A 15091-nucleotide genomic window follows, 5' to 3' on the forward strand; every position below is an offset into this window, starting at 1 on the left:
ACTTAGAGATGCAGGGCGTTTCTGCGTTTTCCATAAGGGAATAATTAAACCACTGCAGGTAACAAAGAATTAATTTTGAGGCATATTAAGCACCCTTAATTAGCACATTTGAGTTTCGTTTCCCCATAGGGAAAATATTCTCATGGCATCTTGCCTTGTCAAAGCTTCTAAAACTTCTTAAACTTCCGAGCTGAAGTCTGTTTTACAATGCAAATGAGGACTGCAAAAACCTTTAAGCCAAATCATTCATAAGCATTTAGGAAGCTCCAGGGCCTCTGAATTTTGTTAATAATTCTGTGGCAAGCTCTGGAAAGGCTTTCTGAAAAATATATGGCTAGCAAAATCAGAATAACTAAATCTTCTCAGAACCCAGAGCTGTGCAGATTTCTGAAAGCTTATGTTTTTCTCAATCTTGATTATGCTGGGTTTTAATTGCATTTTAAAGTTTAAGTGAATTTAGGGATCATAAAAATGCAAGACAAATAGACACATCTCAGCCTAGACACATCCATCACACGGAGTTGACTGCTCACAATATCACATACAATTAGGACAGCAGAAGGGATTACAGTTTATTGGTCTCAAATTCAATTAAATGAGATCAATTAATTCCTTGGAATATTTACGATAAGCTTCTCCTATCTAGGTATCTATGCTGCACTGAATTTAATTTAACAATGAAAGAGGCCTGATCTGTTTGGTTATTATGTAGATTTACACGTTTTTGAATTTGAGGGGAAAGACTTAAAACTACGTGTACTTTCCACAGCATGGGTGGAGGCTGGCAGGGAGGCTCAAGAGGGAAGGGATACATGTAAACCTACAGCTGGCTCACATTGTTGTACAGTAGAAATTAACACATTGTAAAGTAGTTATACGCCAGTTAAACATTAAATTAAAAAAAAAAAAAAAAAAAACTACGTGTACTTTCCAAATATGAGCATGTAGAGTTTAATTTATTACATGTTAGCGATTGCCCGGTAACGACTCTTTTAGACTTGAACATGAACATTTGCTTTAGATGCACTTCTGAAGGCAAACTAAATGATGTTGCCCTTGAAATTTTACCCTCCTTGGATTCACACATGAGAATGAACTTAAACGCCAACAACTAATGAGGGAAAGGAAGAACACAGTCATTCGAGGTAGTATCAGTTCTCAAATAGTATATAGCAGAATAATTTCTCGTTTCATTTTCTACTACTAAAAACAGCACAGAAAAACGTTCAAAGAGCTAGGGAGGGAAGTTGGCAACTAACAGACTCTGCCAGTATAAGCATGTGGCCTAAGTCCTTTGACTTTTTGTCTTCTATTGGGATTTTGCATGCAGCCAGCAACACATTCTAATAAGGCAATTTTAGGTTTTATTGAACATTTTAGGATTTGGTTTGAGGTGAAACAAGAAGTGATCTATTTCTTTGGACTTTTGAATTTCTCTTTTTAAATTTTGAATGTGCTTTTGTCCCATGGTAATTACCTTCTGCTTTTTCCTTTCTTTTTCTTCTTCACTCCTTCCCTCTCCCCTCTCTAACAGAGTAGAAATTTAGGATGAACGAAATATTGTTCTAAAATAATGTCCTAAAATATTAGGGCATTGCCTAGTGTCTTCTTCCAGCTGCAAAAATTTGTAGGGCAATGCAGATTCTTCTCTAAAATAGTGGTTTCTGTTAGCTCCAAAATATTAAAGGCAGCTTATGAGAAAAAGGGACTGTGCCCAGTCATGTCTGACTCTTTGTAAACCCATGGACTGTAGCCCACCAGGGTCCTTTGTCCATGAAATTTTTTAGGCAAGAATACTGGCTGCTGCTGCTAAGTTACTTCAGTCGTGTCCAACTCTGTTACCCCACAGACGGCAGCCCACCAGGCTCCACCGTCCCTGGGATTCCCCAGGCAAGAACACTGGAGTGGGTTGCCATTTCCTTCTCCAATGCATGAAAGTGAAAAGTGAAAGTGAAGTCACTCAGTCATGTCTGACTCTTAGCGACCCCGTGGACTGCAGCCTACCAGACTCCTCCCTCCATGGGATTTTCCAGGCGAGAGAATACTGGAGTGGGTTGCTAATTTCCATTTCCAGGGGATCTTCCTGACCCAGGGATCGAACTTGTGTTTCCTGAGGCTCCTGCATTGAAGATGGATTCTTTACCCAAGGGCAACAATTTCCAGGTCAGTTTCAGACAGGAATACCTTTCCCAACATTTCTAACAGGTGAATTTCTACCTGAAACTTCCCATGATAGGAAGTTCCCTGCTTGATGAGGCTGCTAATTCATTTTTGGCCAACTTTGCCCATTTATTCTACAGAGATACAATTAGCTTTACAGGCAGTTAAGCCAGTCATCCCAAGTTCTGCCCTCTAGATCTACATAGATCAAGTCAAATTTTCCCCACCTAATAGCCCTTCTAATCTTGGAACTCACACAGCAGGCCTCCCAACAATCTTTTCTCCTTTAGTTTCTGCTATGGTTTGCAGGATGACTGGATACAGCTTCCTGAACTACACCCGCCCCTTAACACTTGACTCAAATTCCAGTTTCTTGCCCTCTTGAGATTTTAAAATCCATCTCTGCAATTTCTCAAATTCTTTTCAGCTTACAACCTCCTGTTTCCTTGTTTGTACAAGTCGCTTATATCCAAACAGTCTCTTTATGAGTTTCTACCAAACATCACTGGTTTTCAGCAGTTTGGGTCTAATATGTTTATGGCAGTTTAGCAGAAACAGCAGGAGGAATCACATGTCCCGTGCATTAGCTTCTGAAATCTCCCTCCACTCCCCTGTCTCTCTCTTCCTGACATCATCCTCACTTTCTCTGCTGAGTGAAAGCTAATTCTACTAATCTCAGAAATAAAGACCTGCTGATCCTAAGATGTGAAAGGCTCAGACTGCCTTGAAGGTAAATTATTTCAGCAGAGTCTGAAGCTTCTTTCCCTGAAACAATGAAATTTTCATTGTGTGTGTGTGTGCTGTCACTCAATTGTGTCTGACTCTTTGTGACCTCATAGACTGTAGCCCAACAGTCTCCTCTGTCCATGGAATTTCTCCAGGAAAAATACAGGAGTGGGTTGCCATTTCCTCCTCCAGGGATCTTCCCGCCACAGGGATTGAGCCCACGTCTCCTGCATGGGCAGGTGGAATCTTTACCACCGTGTCACCTGGAAAGCCCATTACTACCCACATTACTACAAAGCATAATATTCAGTAATAATCATAATCACATCCATCTGTTAAACACTTTACAGTAACATTTTGATCTTACCTTAATCCCATGTGGTAAGTAGTGTTATTCTTTTTATACATGTGAAGAAATAGGTTTCAAAAGGTAAAGTAATTATTTTTTTAAGGAGAAATAGGCTATTATTGACAAAGCTAGCACTTTAAACTTACATTATTTTTTTAAACTCCAAAGTTAGCGCACTTGACATGTATACGAAATGTCTCCTTAAGATTCCCATATCCCTTATCATCTTGGTTGCTCTTTTCTGCATAAATTCTCTTAAAAAAAAGTATTCCTTTAGAAATATGGCCTTCTAGGACTTCCCTGGTGATCCAGTGGTTAAGAATTGACCTGCCAACGCTGGCAGCATGGGTTCAATCCCCGGTCCAGGAAGATCCCACGTGCTGTGGGGCAACTAGGCCCATGTGCCACAACCATTTAAGCCTGTGCTCTAGAGCCTCTGCTCTGCAACAAGGGGAGCCCCGCAATGAGCAGCCAGCGCACCACAATAGGGAGTAGCTCCTGCTTGCTGCAACTAGAGAAAGTCCTCACAGCAATGAAGGCTCATCACAGTCAATCATAAATCAGTAATACAAATTTTTAAAACTTTATAAAAACAAAAAAAACCCCAAATATGGCCTTCTAAATGACTACAGTCCTTGATGTATGAAAACAAGGAAGTAATCAAAGATTGTAAATGTAGCCAACATATGTGCTTGCCTGCTCATCCATTGTTTTTCATAAAAATGTAAAACAAAACAACAGAAAAGAAGACACAAAGAAAAGGGAGAATTTGCATGGTTGTATAATTTCCAGGCCATTCCTTTTTCTCTTTCATCAGGCCTATTCCATTTATTATTATTATTGTTATTTACCTGCCTGGCCTCTAAATACACTGGAGTTTGCAATCCCTACTTTTTACAGCATGGCATATTCTTGCCATCCATCTTGGACTTGATAGAGTTGTAATTCTTCTCAAAGCAACTCAATAGGCCTATTACTATAGGAATAGGTTCATGGTAACTCCTAACTCTGCTGAGGGATGAATGGGAATTACCTCAAAAAACTCTGTTTTATGAAGATAGCCTAGCTTATCAGTGTACATAGCTAACTACCCAGCTTCTACATCTAACATGGCCTTTCTATTCTTTTCTTGTCTTCACATTTCATTCAGGAAACTATATGCTGTAAGGTCATTCATGTTCTGTAGAATGCATGAGGATCATAGTATTTACATTTCAAGCGTTCTCACTTTTTCCTGTACCGCCACAGCTGACAAATGATTCCCATGTGTATGGGATTCCCATGTATATGTATACCTGTTACAATTTTTTTCAGGGGTAATCTTGTCATTCTTTTAATGTCTAAATTGAAAGAAGTCCTGCATTTTATGTAGATCATTAGGCAAGTGGTTGATCGTTCTATAGGCAAGTTAAACTTTTTTATTGTTGTTGTTCGTAGAGGCAAAGAATGCCAAGGTGACATGGAATTTCACTCAGAGGTATTACCGTGTCTCTCTTAGACAGATTATTCAAATATCCAGTGCTCCATCTTTTCCATGGTAATGCTGTGAAACAGGAGTCTAATCATTGGCTACATCCATTTAGCCAACATTAAAATACTAGCCCCAATTTTACAAATGTGAAACCTAAGGAGATTCTACTGGAATCCTCAAGGTAATTTTTCCCTTAAGGTATTTTCTAATAGTCATAGATGTGCCAAATAGAATGGGTCAGTACATTAAGTAGTGAGCTCCATGTCAACAGAGATTTTTAATCATAGCTAGGATGGGCACAGAGAGCATATTGTACTCATTAATTAACATATAAAGTCACTTCCAACCCTGAAATTCTGTTTCTATATAAAGTAAATAATTTCAAACACTATTTTAGGTTACTTATTCCTCCTACAAATTAACTAGATGATTGGTTGAGTTCTCTGCTTCTCTTTGGTTATAAAAATCTTTGCATAGTGGAAAGCAGCACTCAAGCTTTGTGGCAAATACATCAGATGTCCTGCCCCCTAAACAGTACTCATCTATCTGTACTCATAGAAAATGCTATCATGGTTGATTTTACCTAGCTGAACATATCTATGAAGTCACAGAATGTGAATGTAACTCCTAACTGTACAACCCACAGTCAGATAACTTGGTTGTTTCTAATTTTTCTCTGTTACTGTTGCCACACATAGTGCATGCTTAAAATTTTAGTGGGAGGCTGACATAACATTAGTAAGTTAATGAAAATTGCAAGAGGGGAAATTAACATTTAAATAGATTTTGATTATTAGAGGGAAGACAGACAATCCAGCCAGTGATTTGGTTGAGCTAGGCATACAAGAGTAATTGATGGTTGTCAGTATTAGAAAAGGTTTCCCAGAGACAGAAACTGTCAAGGTAGAGGAGGAAGGAGAAAGATCTTCAGCCCTCCAACACTTTGACATAATTGTAAGAAAGACTGTGAGCATGGAAGGAAGTAGTCCTGCAGGAGAACTTGGGGCAAGTCATGTATATTCAATTCCTGTCCAGGCTAAACACCTTAGCTTGGCCTAATTCCAATGCTGTGAGTTGAACACTTAAGACGGCAGGAGATGTGAATTTTTTGCACTGCTATGGTGATTTACATACTATGGGGATGAGTCCTGCTTACTTCTTGCCCAAAGTCTCCCTAAATATCGTATAAATGAAAATCCAAGAGACTACTCCCTCCACAGTGGAAACCAAATGTAGGTTTAAGATAGTTTTGCCAACCACAGCAAGAAGATTATATTCATGAGAAATGACTGCAGAAGTAAAATTTGGCAATATTTCTGTATTATTCCCAGTGAAAACCAGCTTCCTTTAAAATCAATGAACTGAGTGTTTGAATCGAAGGCTTTCTTTTAGCGTTGTGCTCTGTTTTAAGCTATAAATAACTTATATGTTCTTAAAACCTTTGACAATTGAGTGTGTGCTATGTATCAGGCATCACACTATAGAATTATTTATATTCCATTGTAGATAAAAATCCTATTCTCATTAAAATACGGACAGCAATCTTTTTGCTCATATTAAAGGCCATTTGTAATCTGGCTTCTTAACCACATTTTGTTTATTGTCTTAAAGGCCACTTATTATTCAAAGTCTAATTCCATTTCTGCCTCTTCCTCAAAGCTATCCATGACTTCTTCAACACAGACTGTCTCCCTTCTCCTTTGGCCAGGAAACCCTCATTATCTGCAATATTTGGGCACTTCTCACCTACTGCCCAGTGCCATCTTGAGTGGTGCTAGTGTATGTTGCTGTCTGACTTTTTACGTAAATACAAATAGATTTTGTATTCTTTTTGTAGAACAAGTACAGTAAATTTGTTTCGTGTAACTCATAGTGGAAATTCAACTAAAATTCTTGTATCAAAAAAAGTGGACTCGAGACTTCCTGGAGGTCCAGTGATTAAGAATCTGCCTTGCAATGCTGGGAATGCGGGTTCAATCCCTGATCAAGGAACTAAGATCCCATGTGCTGTGGAGCAACTAAGCCAGCATGCAAGCAGCCACTGAAGCCTGCACCCTCTGGTGTCCATGCCCCAAGAACAAAGGTCCCACGTACACAACTAAGACCTGGTACAGCCAAATAAATAAATACATGTTTACAAAAAAAACTAGACTCAAATGTATGCAGAGGGTTAATACCTGCACATACGCCTTGAAATTAGAAATAATGCTTAACTTTGTTGATATTCATATTCAGGATCTAAAGCATGCTTTCCTTATATGCAGTGTAGACAGTATCACCACCCCCCACTCCCAAAAGAAACTTCTTTCACTTTTTCTCTCTATTTACAAGCCACCACTTGGTTTTCTTACTGAGTTACAAACTTGTACAATAAATAAATTGTACTTTGGTTTCCTGGGACAACAAATTAGGATTTTTTTCTGCACAGGTAAATAAAAAGTGACCTACTTGGGAGGTATGCTGGGCTGTGTCTTTCCTGGGACCAACCTTTCCCAGGGCCTGAACTGAGTTTCTCCATTTTCTATCCTTATGATGAAGCATGGGGTCAACAGCTTCTGAGTTTGAAACTCTAGAGTCTAAGTGTACAGAGAAAGAATGGCTTGACCCATGCCCCAACACCTGAAGAAGGATTTTAATTGCTATCTTGGTACAAGGGTCCATTCCTGGACCAATAAAATGTGGTAAGACATGGAATGATATTTTGCTCTATTGTACTATTTCTGGGGTAATCATTTGGATAAAGGGTGATAGGAAGGAGCCATGGCCTGTAGGGAATATGCTGGACAGGTAAAGGAGCAGAGGTTTGTTAAACTCTGCATGTGCACAGAATGTATTAAGAGTTTAGGAGTCTTTTCCTATGTATTATTTCATGTGAACCTCAGGATCGTCTGGTGACATAGGCAAGACACGTACTATTGGTAACAGCTTATGCAGGAGCGTGTTAACACGCTCTTAGAAACTAAGCAACTTGTGCAAGATACACAGATCAGTACTGAGTTCTCTTTCCAGTGTCCAACAAAAGCTATCTTTCAAAGTGTTCCTGAAATCTCACCACCTTCTCAGAGTTGATGAATAGGAGAGCAACACGATCTTAGTTTGGCTTCTCTAGAAAAAACAGCATTTCCAAGGAGGTGTAATTTCAGGGAAGCAGGGATGAAAGACTTGGGATTCTCCAGTGGCTCAGATGGTAAAGAGTCTGCCTGAAGACTCTGTGGAAGACTGCAAGTTTGATCCTTGGGTCAGGAAGATCCCGTGGAGAAGGAAATGGCAATCCACTCCAGTGTTCTTGCCTGGAAAATCCCATGGCCAGAGGAGCCTGGAAGGCTACAGTCCATGAGGTTGCAGAGAGTCAGACACAACTGTTCACTTTCACCTATCACAGGAATGAAAGAAAAGGGGAGTAAGAGGGAGAAAGAGAGGAAATGTAATTTCCTGATTACAGGAAAATGCAATTCCTGAGCTAGCCACAATTTTGAAATAAGCTGAATGCTCTGTATCACAGGGCTTTTTTCAGAGGGCTTGTTTGAAGTTACTGTGTATGTTCCAGGAGCAGGGGAGGGAAAAGAATGAAAATTTATCCACTGGCTTCCTTTGCCCAGGGTCAAATTTCAGGCCCCAGGGTGTTAAGTCACCAATGTTTCCAGCTATATATGTGTGGGGACACAGCGGGTCTTTTGGGGCCGCAGAGAAGGCAAGGTCCCGTCAAGGCACACGTGAGAGTGACAAGGGGCCAGCGGCAGCCATAGAGGGAGTCTTCTTGGGCCTAAAAGGTCAGGATCCACCGTGACATGACTTTATCCAACAGAGGTGGCAAGAGACCTTAATAGACCTCGTCTCTGTGGCCTACAAGAACGCATTTAGTTCAACGGCATCTTTCTGAAAGGTCACCAGTAACAATGAGCAGCTCACTGCATGGTCTCAAATGGGGACCTACCTACTCCCTGATGAATACTCACTTCAAGAATACCACCCCTACCCAATCTTAGAATTGATCACACCCTTTTAATGCCCACACTAGTCTTCACATGAGTATGTAAAATTTAACACTATTTTTTATTCACCTTTTCCCCTCTCTTAGAGAAGATTTTTGTGAGGTTAGTGTTGATTCATTAATTCAGTAGTTTATTGAGTACCTGCTGTGTGCTGGGCATTATTTTAAGCGCCAAGGATAAAACAGCAATAAACAGAAATCTTTCTTTCAAAAGTTTACAATTTAGTGTCTGTGTCAGGAGACCAGTGAAAAACAGTAAAACAAATATTGTGTTAGATGGTGATCAATTCTTCAGAGGAGAACAAACTAAGAAAGTTGTCAAGAAGAGAAGGGGTGGGGAGTGAGAATTACAGATTTAAACTAAGGTGCCCAGGGAACTCTTCACTACATGAGTGCTTTATCACAGGAAGAGTGGGCATGGATAGTTGGCAGGAAAAGCTCCATGGAAACTAAGTCATGCTAAATGTTCTGCAGGCAGGGCAGGGAGGCCAGTGTGAACAAAGCACACCAAGTAAGCGACAGGGGGATGAGGGAGGGCAAGCAAAGTCAGAGAGGTAACATGCAGTTGCATATCTTTGGTCACTGAAATGACTTTGGCTTCTAATTGGGGAGAAATGGGGAAGCAGTGTGGCTTTAAGCTCAGATTCGATTATACTACCGGTTCAACTGGATCACATGGGCTGAGAATAGACTGTAGAAGTATAAGTGTTGAAACTGGGGCTTAAGAGGCTACTACGGTAACTCAGAAAAGAAATGTTGGTTGCCTGAACCAAGACGGTAGTTGGTTCTTTGAACCAAGAAGAGGTGGTGAGAGAGAGTGTGATTCTTTAGACAGGTTAAAGACGGACCTGGGACTTCCCTGGTGGTCCAGCTGCTAAGATCCATGCTCCCAGTGCAGGAGGCCCTGGATTTCAACCCCTGGTCAGGGAACCAGATCCTACATGCCACAACTATGAGTTCTCATGCCACAGTTAATGATGCTACACGCTGTAGTGAAGATCGTAGATCCTGCGTGCTGCGACTAAGGCCCTACACAGCCAAATAAATAAGTCAACTGGAGAAAAAGAAGAGCTGACAGGATATGTAACTAGTTATAAAGGAGACAAGAGAGAGAAAAGGATAAAAGATGACTCCAGGGTTTTGGCCTGAGCCAAGGAAACAGGAGGGAAAAAACTTAGGGGGAAGGTTAGTAGTCTGGACAGGAAATGGCTCTTAGACATCTAAGTGGAGTAGTTGACTTGACAGTAGCTTTAGGAGTCTGAAGTTCAAGGAAAAGTTCATGCTAAAAATATATATTTTGCAGCCATCACTATATCACTGAAAGCCACACAGATGGCACTGAAATCTAGGGGACTGGATAAGATCACCAAGTGAATGAACACAGAAAAGTGAAGAGGGAAAAAGACTGCCTCCTAGGCCACACCAACTTTAAGGAGTTGAAAGGAGAGGAGTAAACCAGAAAGGAGATTCAGCAAAAGTGGCCAGGCGGTAGGAGGAAAATCAGAAAGAATGTGGTTTCTGGAAACCAAGACAAGAAAGTGTTTCCAAAGGCAGCAACTAATGAACTTGGCCAAAGGTTACCCATACAGGTGTTGAGAAATGACCTTTGGGTTTAGCAGCATGGAGACCACTGGTGACCTTGAGCAGTTCAGTGCAGCAGAGAGGTGCAACTGCTCCAGTGGAAGTCCAAAAGAGAATGGAGGGGAGAGAGTGGAAGCAACAGATACAGGCCTTTGCTGCTGCTGCTGCTGCTAAGTTGCTTCAGTCGTGTCCAACTCTGTGTGACCCCATAGACGGCAGCCCACCAGGCTCCTCCTTCCCTAGGATTCTCCAGGCAAGAACACTGGAGTGGGTTGCCATTTCCTTCTCCAATGCATGAAGTGAAAAGTGAAAGTGAAGTCGCTCAGTCGTGCCGGACTCCTAGCGACTCCATGGACTGCAGCCTACCAGGCTCCTTCGCCCATGGGATTTTCCAGGCAAGAGTACTGGAGTGGGGTGCCATTGCCTTCTCCCACAGGCCTTTAGAGATGTGCTTTAAAAGGAAGGAGTAAAAGGGTGACAGCTGGAGGGGGAGGGAGGGTAAAGAAATGTGTATTAAGAAAGTCTGTTTATTTGCCTCTTGGAAAGAACCAGTAGAACTTACTAGCAGAACCAAGTAGGAAATGAATATTTGTGAGAAAATTCCACAAAAATATTCCAGGGAATATGTACCACTTGAACTGATGATCCACACATGGCTCCCGTAGCAATGAGGAAATGTATCGTGGAAGTTAAGGTGCTTGGGGTCAGGTCTCACGGGTCCTAACACCTTAAAGGTTTCCGATTCAAAAGGCAGAATCAAGGAGTAGCAGAGTGGAGATTCTCTACTGATGTACCAAGTAAAAATGCGGTCTGGCGCCATTTTCTGAGACATTCACTTTGTGGGCTGGTTTTGCAGAATGCTGCGGTTGTTATCATCAACATCATCTCATCATCATCAAACAGCAATTAAGTGCCTAATTTCTCCTACAACGTCATAAATTGAAACAGAGGGCCTTGTTCCCTGGGGGAGCTGGTTGTGGTGACGAGCGGGAGTAAAACCAGGCTGAAGGTCTGGTATGGGGAAAGACGGGCGTGAGGTAGAGGCAGACGACTCTTTGCAAACCATCCTGCCCTAGTTCCTGATTCCACCACCCCCCCCCCGCACCCCCCACCCTTACTCAAAGCGCTGGAGTGGGTGACTTTCCTCTCTACTTCTTCCTCCTTTGCGCTCTGTGCCCCCTACTTCTCCTTTTGCTGTTCTCTCTTGGCGCAAGGGTGGTTCCGAATATCTACCCCGATCACTACCTGCCCCCCACCCATCGCCTGTAGGCGCACTGGAAGCCGACTGAGATCCCTGAAACTCCAGTCGGGCCGGAGCCGGTGCTGTGAGCATGTGCGAGCAAGCCCGGGGGACCGGAGCGGATTCGGAAAACCGGACCCAGGTCGCTACCCTAAGCGCCGCTCCAGAGCTCGGTGGCCGCAGGGCCAGTCGGCTCTCCCAGAAGCGGTGCCCCTGCGCCCAGGGCGCAGCGGCTGCGCCCTGCCCTCCGGGCGTGGGCTAGCCGGCCGCGTGTGCCTCGCTGCTTGACGCGAGGACGAGCCAATCAGGGCCAGCGGCCCGGGCTGCCATGTGACAGGCGAGGCGGCTCCTTTCCCCAACGCGGCCAGAGGGAGGAGAGAACCGGGGCTCGCCGCGAGCCTTCGAGAGCAGCGGCCGCGGAGGACGCGGCAGCAGCGGCGGCGGCGGCACAGGCTCGGACCAGCAGCGCGCGCATCCCCTGGCGCCCTGCGCGGTGGAGAGCTCGGCGGGCCGCGGGAGCCCAGGACGAGAGTGGACAAAGCAAGATGGCAGGAATCTTAGCCTGGTTTTGGAACGAGAGGTTTTGGCTCCCGCACAATGTCACCTGGGCGGACCTGAAGAACACGGAGGAAGCCACCTTCCCGCAGGCTGAGGACCTCTATCTCGCCTTCCCCTTGGCCTTCTGCATGTTAATGGTACGGCTCATCTTCGAGAGGTAAGGAGAGCTGGAGCGCTCCTCCCCCCAACGCACACCCTCGCGCGCGCGTACACACACACACACAAACACACACACACCCGCACATCCTTGCGCGCACACGCACACTCGCGTGCTCTGTGGCGCACGCACCCGCGCCCCCGGCGCTAGCGCTCACGCCTCCCAACCTTTGTGTTCTGGAAGGGGTTGCTGACCCCTTAGCACTGTTGAGGTTCTGGGAGCCGGAGAGGGTCTGGCTGGCCTCCGAATTTCCTCCGGGGCGCCGGAGAGGGCCTGGGGAGCATTGGGGTAGCCCCCCGCACCCCGGACCCGCGCTCTCCTCCTCGCGGAGAGGGCGGGCGAACAAAGGTGAGCAACGGCTGGCCGCGGGACACGCTGCACTCCGCCGGGATTGTCCCTCTTTGCCGGGTGATCACGGCGCGCTGCCGGGAGAGGCTTCCACGACGAGCCTTGTTGCCACTCACCTGACAGCCAGAAACGTTACGGACGCGCGGCCGGGAGGACGGAGGAACCGTGCACACTTCCAAATCCTTTCACCCTGGCCCACGGATTGCCCGGACTGGGCTTCGGAAATTTCTCCAGGGACTCTGGCTTCTGGCAGCTGTTTGGTTTCCATCAGTGACACTGAGTATCAGACCACAGTGCTGGGAAATAGGTGACAATAGTTTGTAGGTTTCCAGGACTCCGGGCCATTAGCGATTTCTTTAAAAGAGGACGGGACGGGTGCACAGCCTGCAAAAGGGTATTATTAAATTGATAGATGTTTCCTATGAGTAACCATAAACTTTGATACCAGAACACAAATAGTTTTAAAGAATTGCCATATTATTGTTGGTATAATAACCGGATTTGGTTGGCAATTTAAAGAATTGCCATATTATTGTTTGTATAATAACCGGATTTTGGTTGGGTAACCTTTGTGTCATAAACAAACTTGTGTTACTTATTGAATTAATCTTAGGTATCAGATTAGATTTTGCCTGCCATGCATTCTCCGGGGTGCTATTGAAACAAAACCGGGACAGCAGAACACGCTTCGTTTTCTCAACCGAAAACCTTACCTACCCTTTCTCTCCCTTCCCCCGCCCTCCATTCATCAGTACATGCTGAACTCAGATCACTGAGTATAGACTCCACTTCTCCCTTAGACTTCCTTTCTCCTCTCCTGTCCCCAACTCATCTTGGTCTTGTTTCTTAAGCTTTTGCTCTGTTTTTTTTTTTGTTTGTTTGTTTTGTTTTGTTTTTGTTTTTGGTATTTCTCTTTGTCCTAAGCCACTCTTGAGTGGCACAAATGGCAGAATTTGTCTTTTGTGTCATTTGTTGCTGGAAATGGCAACAGACAGTACTTCATGGGAACAATAAGTATCTTTTGTTTAAGGAAGGTGTATTTTTCAATGGGCATTATTGTTGCTTGAGAACTAAATCAGCTATTTCACCTGCAGAGATTAACATGCACAGAGGAACAGACTTAAAGAGCTGTTTCAAATGATGGGACTCTAGCACAGATGCCCTCTTTGATCCCATCCTGCGCTGAGACTTACAGTGAGAAAGTGGGTGTGTTTGCAGGGTTAGAGTTGCTTGTAGAGCAGATGTTTACTGATAGAAAATGGGAACTCATATCTGAACTTGCAGTCTCTCCAAAAAGAGCCTGTGGGGAGCAGCCAGTTGCTCTGTGACCTCACATAGTAGGGACTCCATACAGTTGCTGAATGACGTCTGATCAATCCTGGCTGATAAATCCTGGCCACACTCACTTTTAGCTGGCTAATGCATTGAAAGAGATGTATAGCATTATGTTTTGAAAAACAAGCATGTCAGCTATTGACCTGTGTGCAGAAAGCTGATTCCAGGCTGTTCCTTTGGTTGGAAGAAATACATTTGTTAGAGAATGGAGATAGCTTTGTACTTCGCCTTTTTCTGCCTTTTTTTTTTAAATAAAAGTTACTTTCATAGTTGAAACTGGAATTTCATTTTTCCTCTTCCTGAACATCTTTTTCTTCCTTTGCACAATCCCATGACTTACAGTTTACACAAGGGGGTCAGCTGCCTTCAACTGTTAGTCACAGCAGATGTCCTCATATTGATATGTAGAGACTTGGTGAGTTTCTTGCAGGCCCTTGATCCAAATAAAAGTGATTTAGTAGCCTATAGGAAAAGTGAAAGTTTGTGATTAATACTCAATATAGTAATCCAGGATGGCCCATATACCACAAGATGCTACTGACTTTTGGAATGGTGTCTACTTTGCTTTTTCCTATAGTAGTGACAACTCTGTCTTTAACCATTTGGGACACTCTCACTTTTCTGATAATCCAAGGGTATAATTGTATCCAGAATTTCAAGTACTGCATGTTTCTCGTCTTCTCAAACCTAAGGGACACATTTTGGCATCCAACCTGTGGCCTGCTTTTCAGCACCCATCAAAGACCTGAATCAGTATAACTGAACTAGCCAATACTGTTGGCATTGACACAGCTCACTTTTGGTACCCTTACAACACACTGGGCAGGTTTCTTTTTCTTTTGCAGTTTTCTGTAATATATAACACGATTTAAAGAAGCTGGTTGGAAATCTTTTTATAAAATGATTTGTAATAGGAAATAATTCCCCTAGGATTCTGTTCCTTTTAGGCCGTTATCATTTATTTCAAAGCTGAGAACATAGCTATGAAATAACTGATTATCCAAGACCTTAATTTCTATTAAATGGGAGCCTTCAGTACTCTTGTTGAGACTAAAATTGTGAATTTGGATTCATTCTCCTCAGTCTTACTTATTTCTCTCTATAAAGAGAAACACTAAAGAATGAATTGAATTGGCCTTTGCCCAGCTGAGCAGTCCTATCTTTTTAATTTCACC

General features: G+C 43.3%; 1 protein-coding gene across 3 annotated transcripts in view; it reads left to right on the forward strand.

Annotated features, from left to right (window-relative positions):
• The first annotated feature begins 11862 nt into the window (after nt 1-11862).
• Nucleotides 11863-15091, forward strand: part of CERS6 (ceramide synthase 6) — a 356329-nt gene continuing 353100 nt past the window's right edge. Inside the window, exon 1 of one of the 3 annotated variants that reach the window (XM_086356509.1) lies at nt 11863-12233. In XM_086356509.1, the coding sequence (XP_086212635.1) occupies nt 12064-12233 (170 nt within the window). In that variant the 5' untranslated portion in view covers nt 11863-12063. The remainder of the gene's footprint in view (nt 12234-15091) is intronic. The other 2 variants (XM_086356487.1, XM_086356493.1) reach the window with 2 other exon arrangements.

This window comes from Bos grunniens, chromosome 2 (genome assembly GCF_055505025.1).
Source record: "Bos grunniens cultivar Pamir isolate PY7600 chromosome 2, Bosgru_T2T1.0, whole genome shotgun sequence".
Taxonomy (NCBI): Eukaryota; Metazoa; Chordata; class Mammalia; order Artiodactyla; family Bovidae; genus Bos; species Bos grunniens.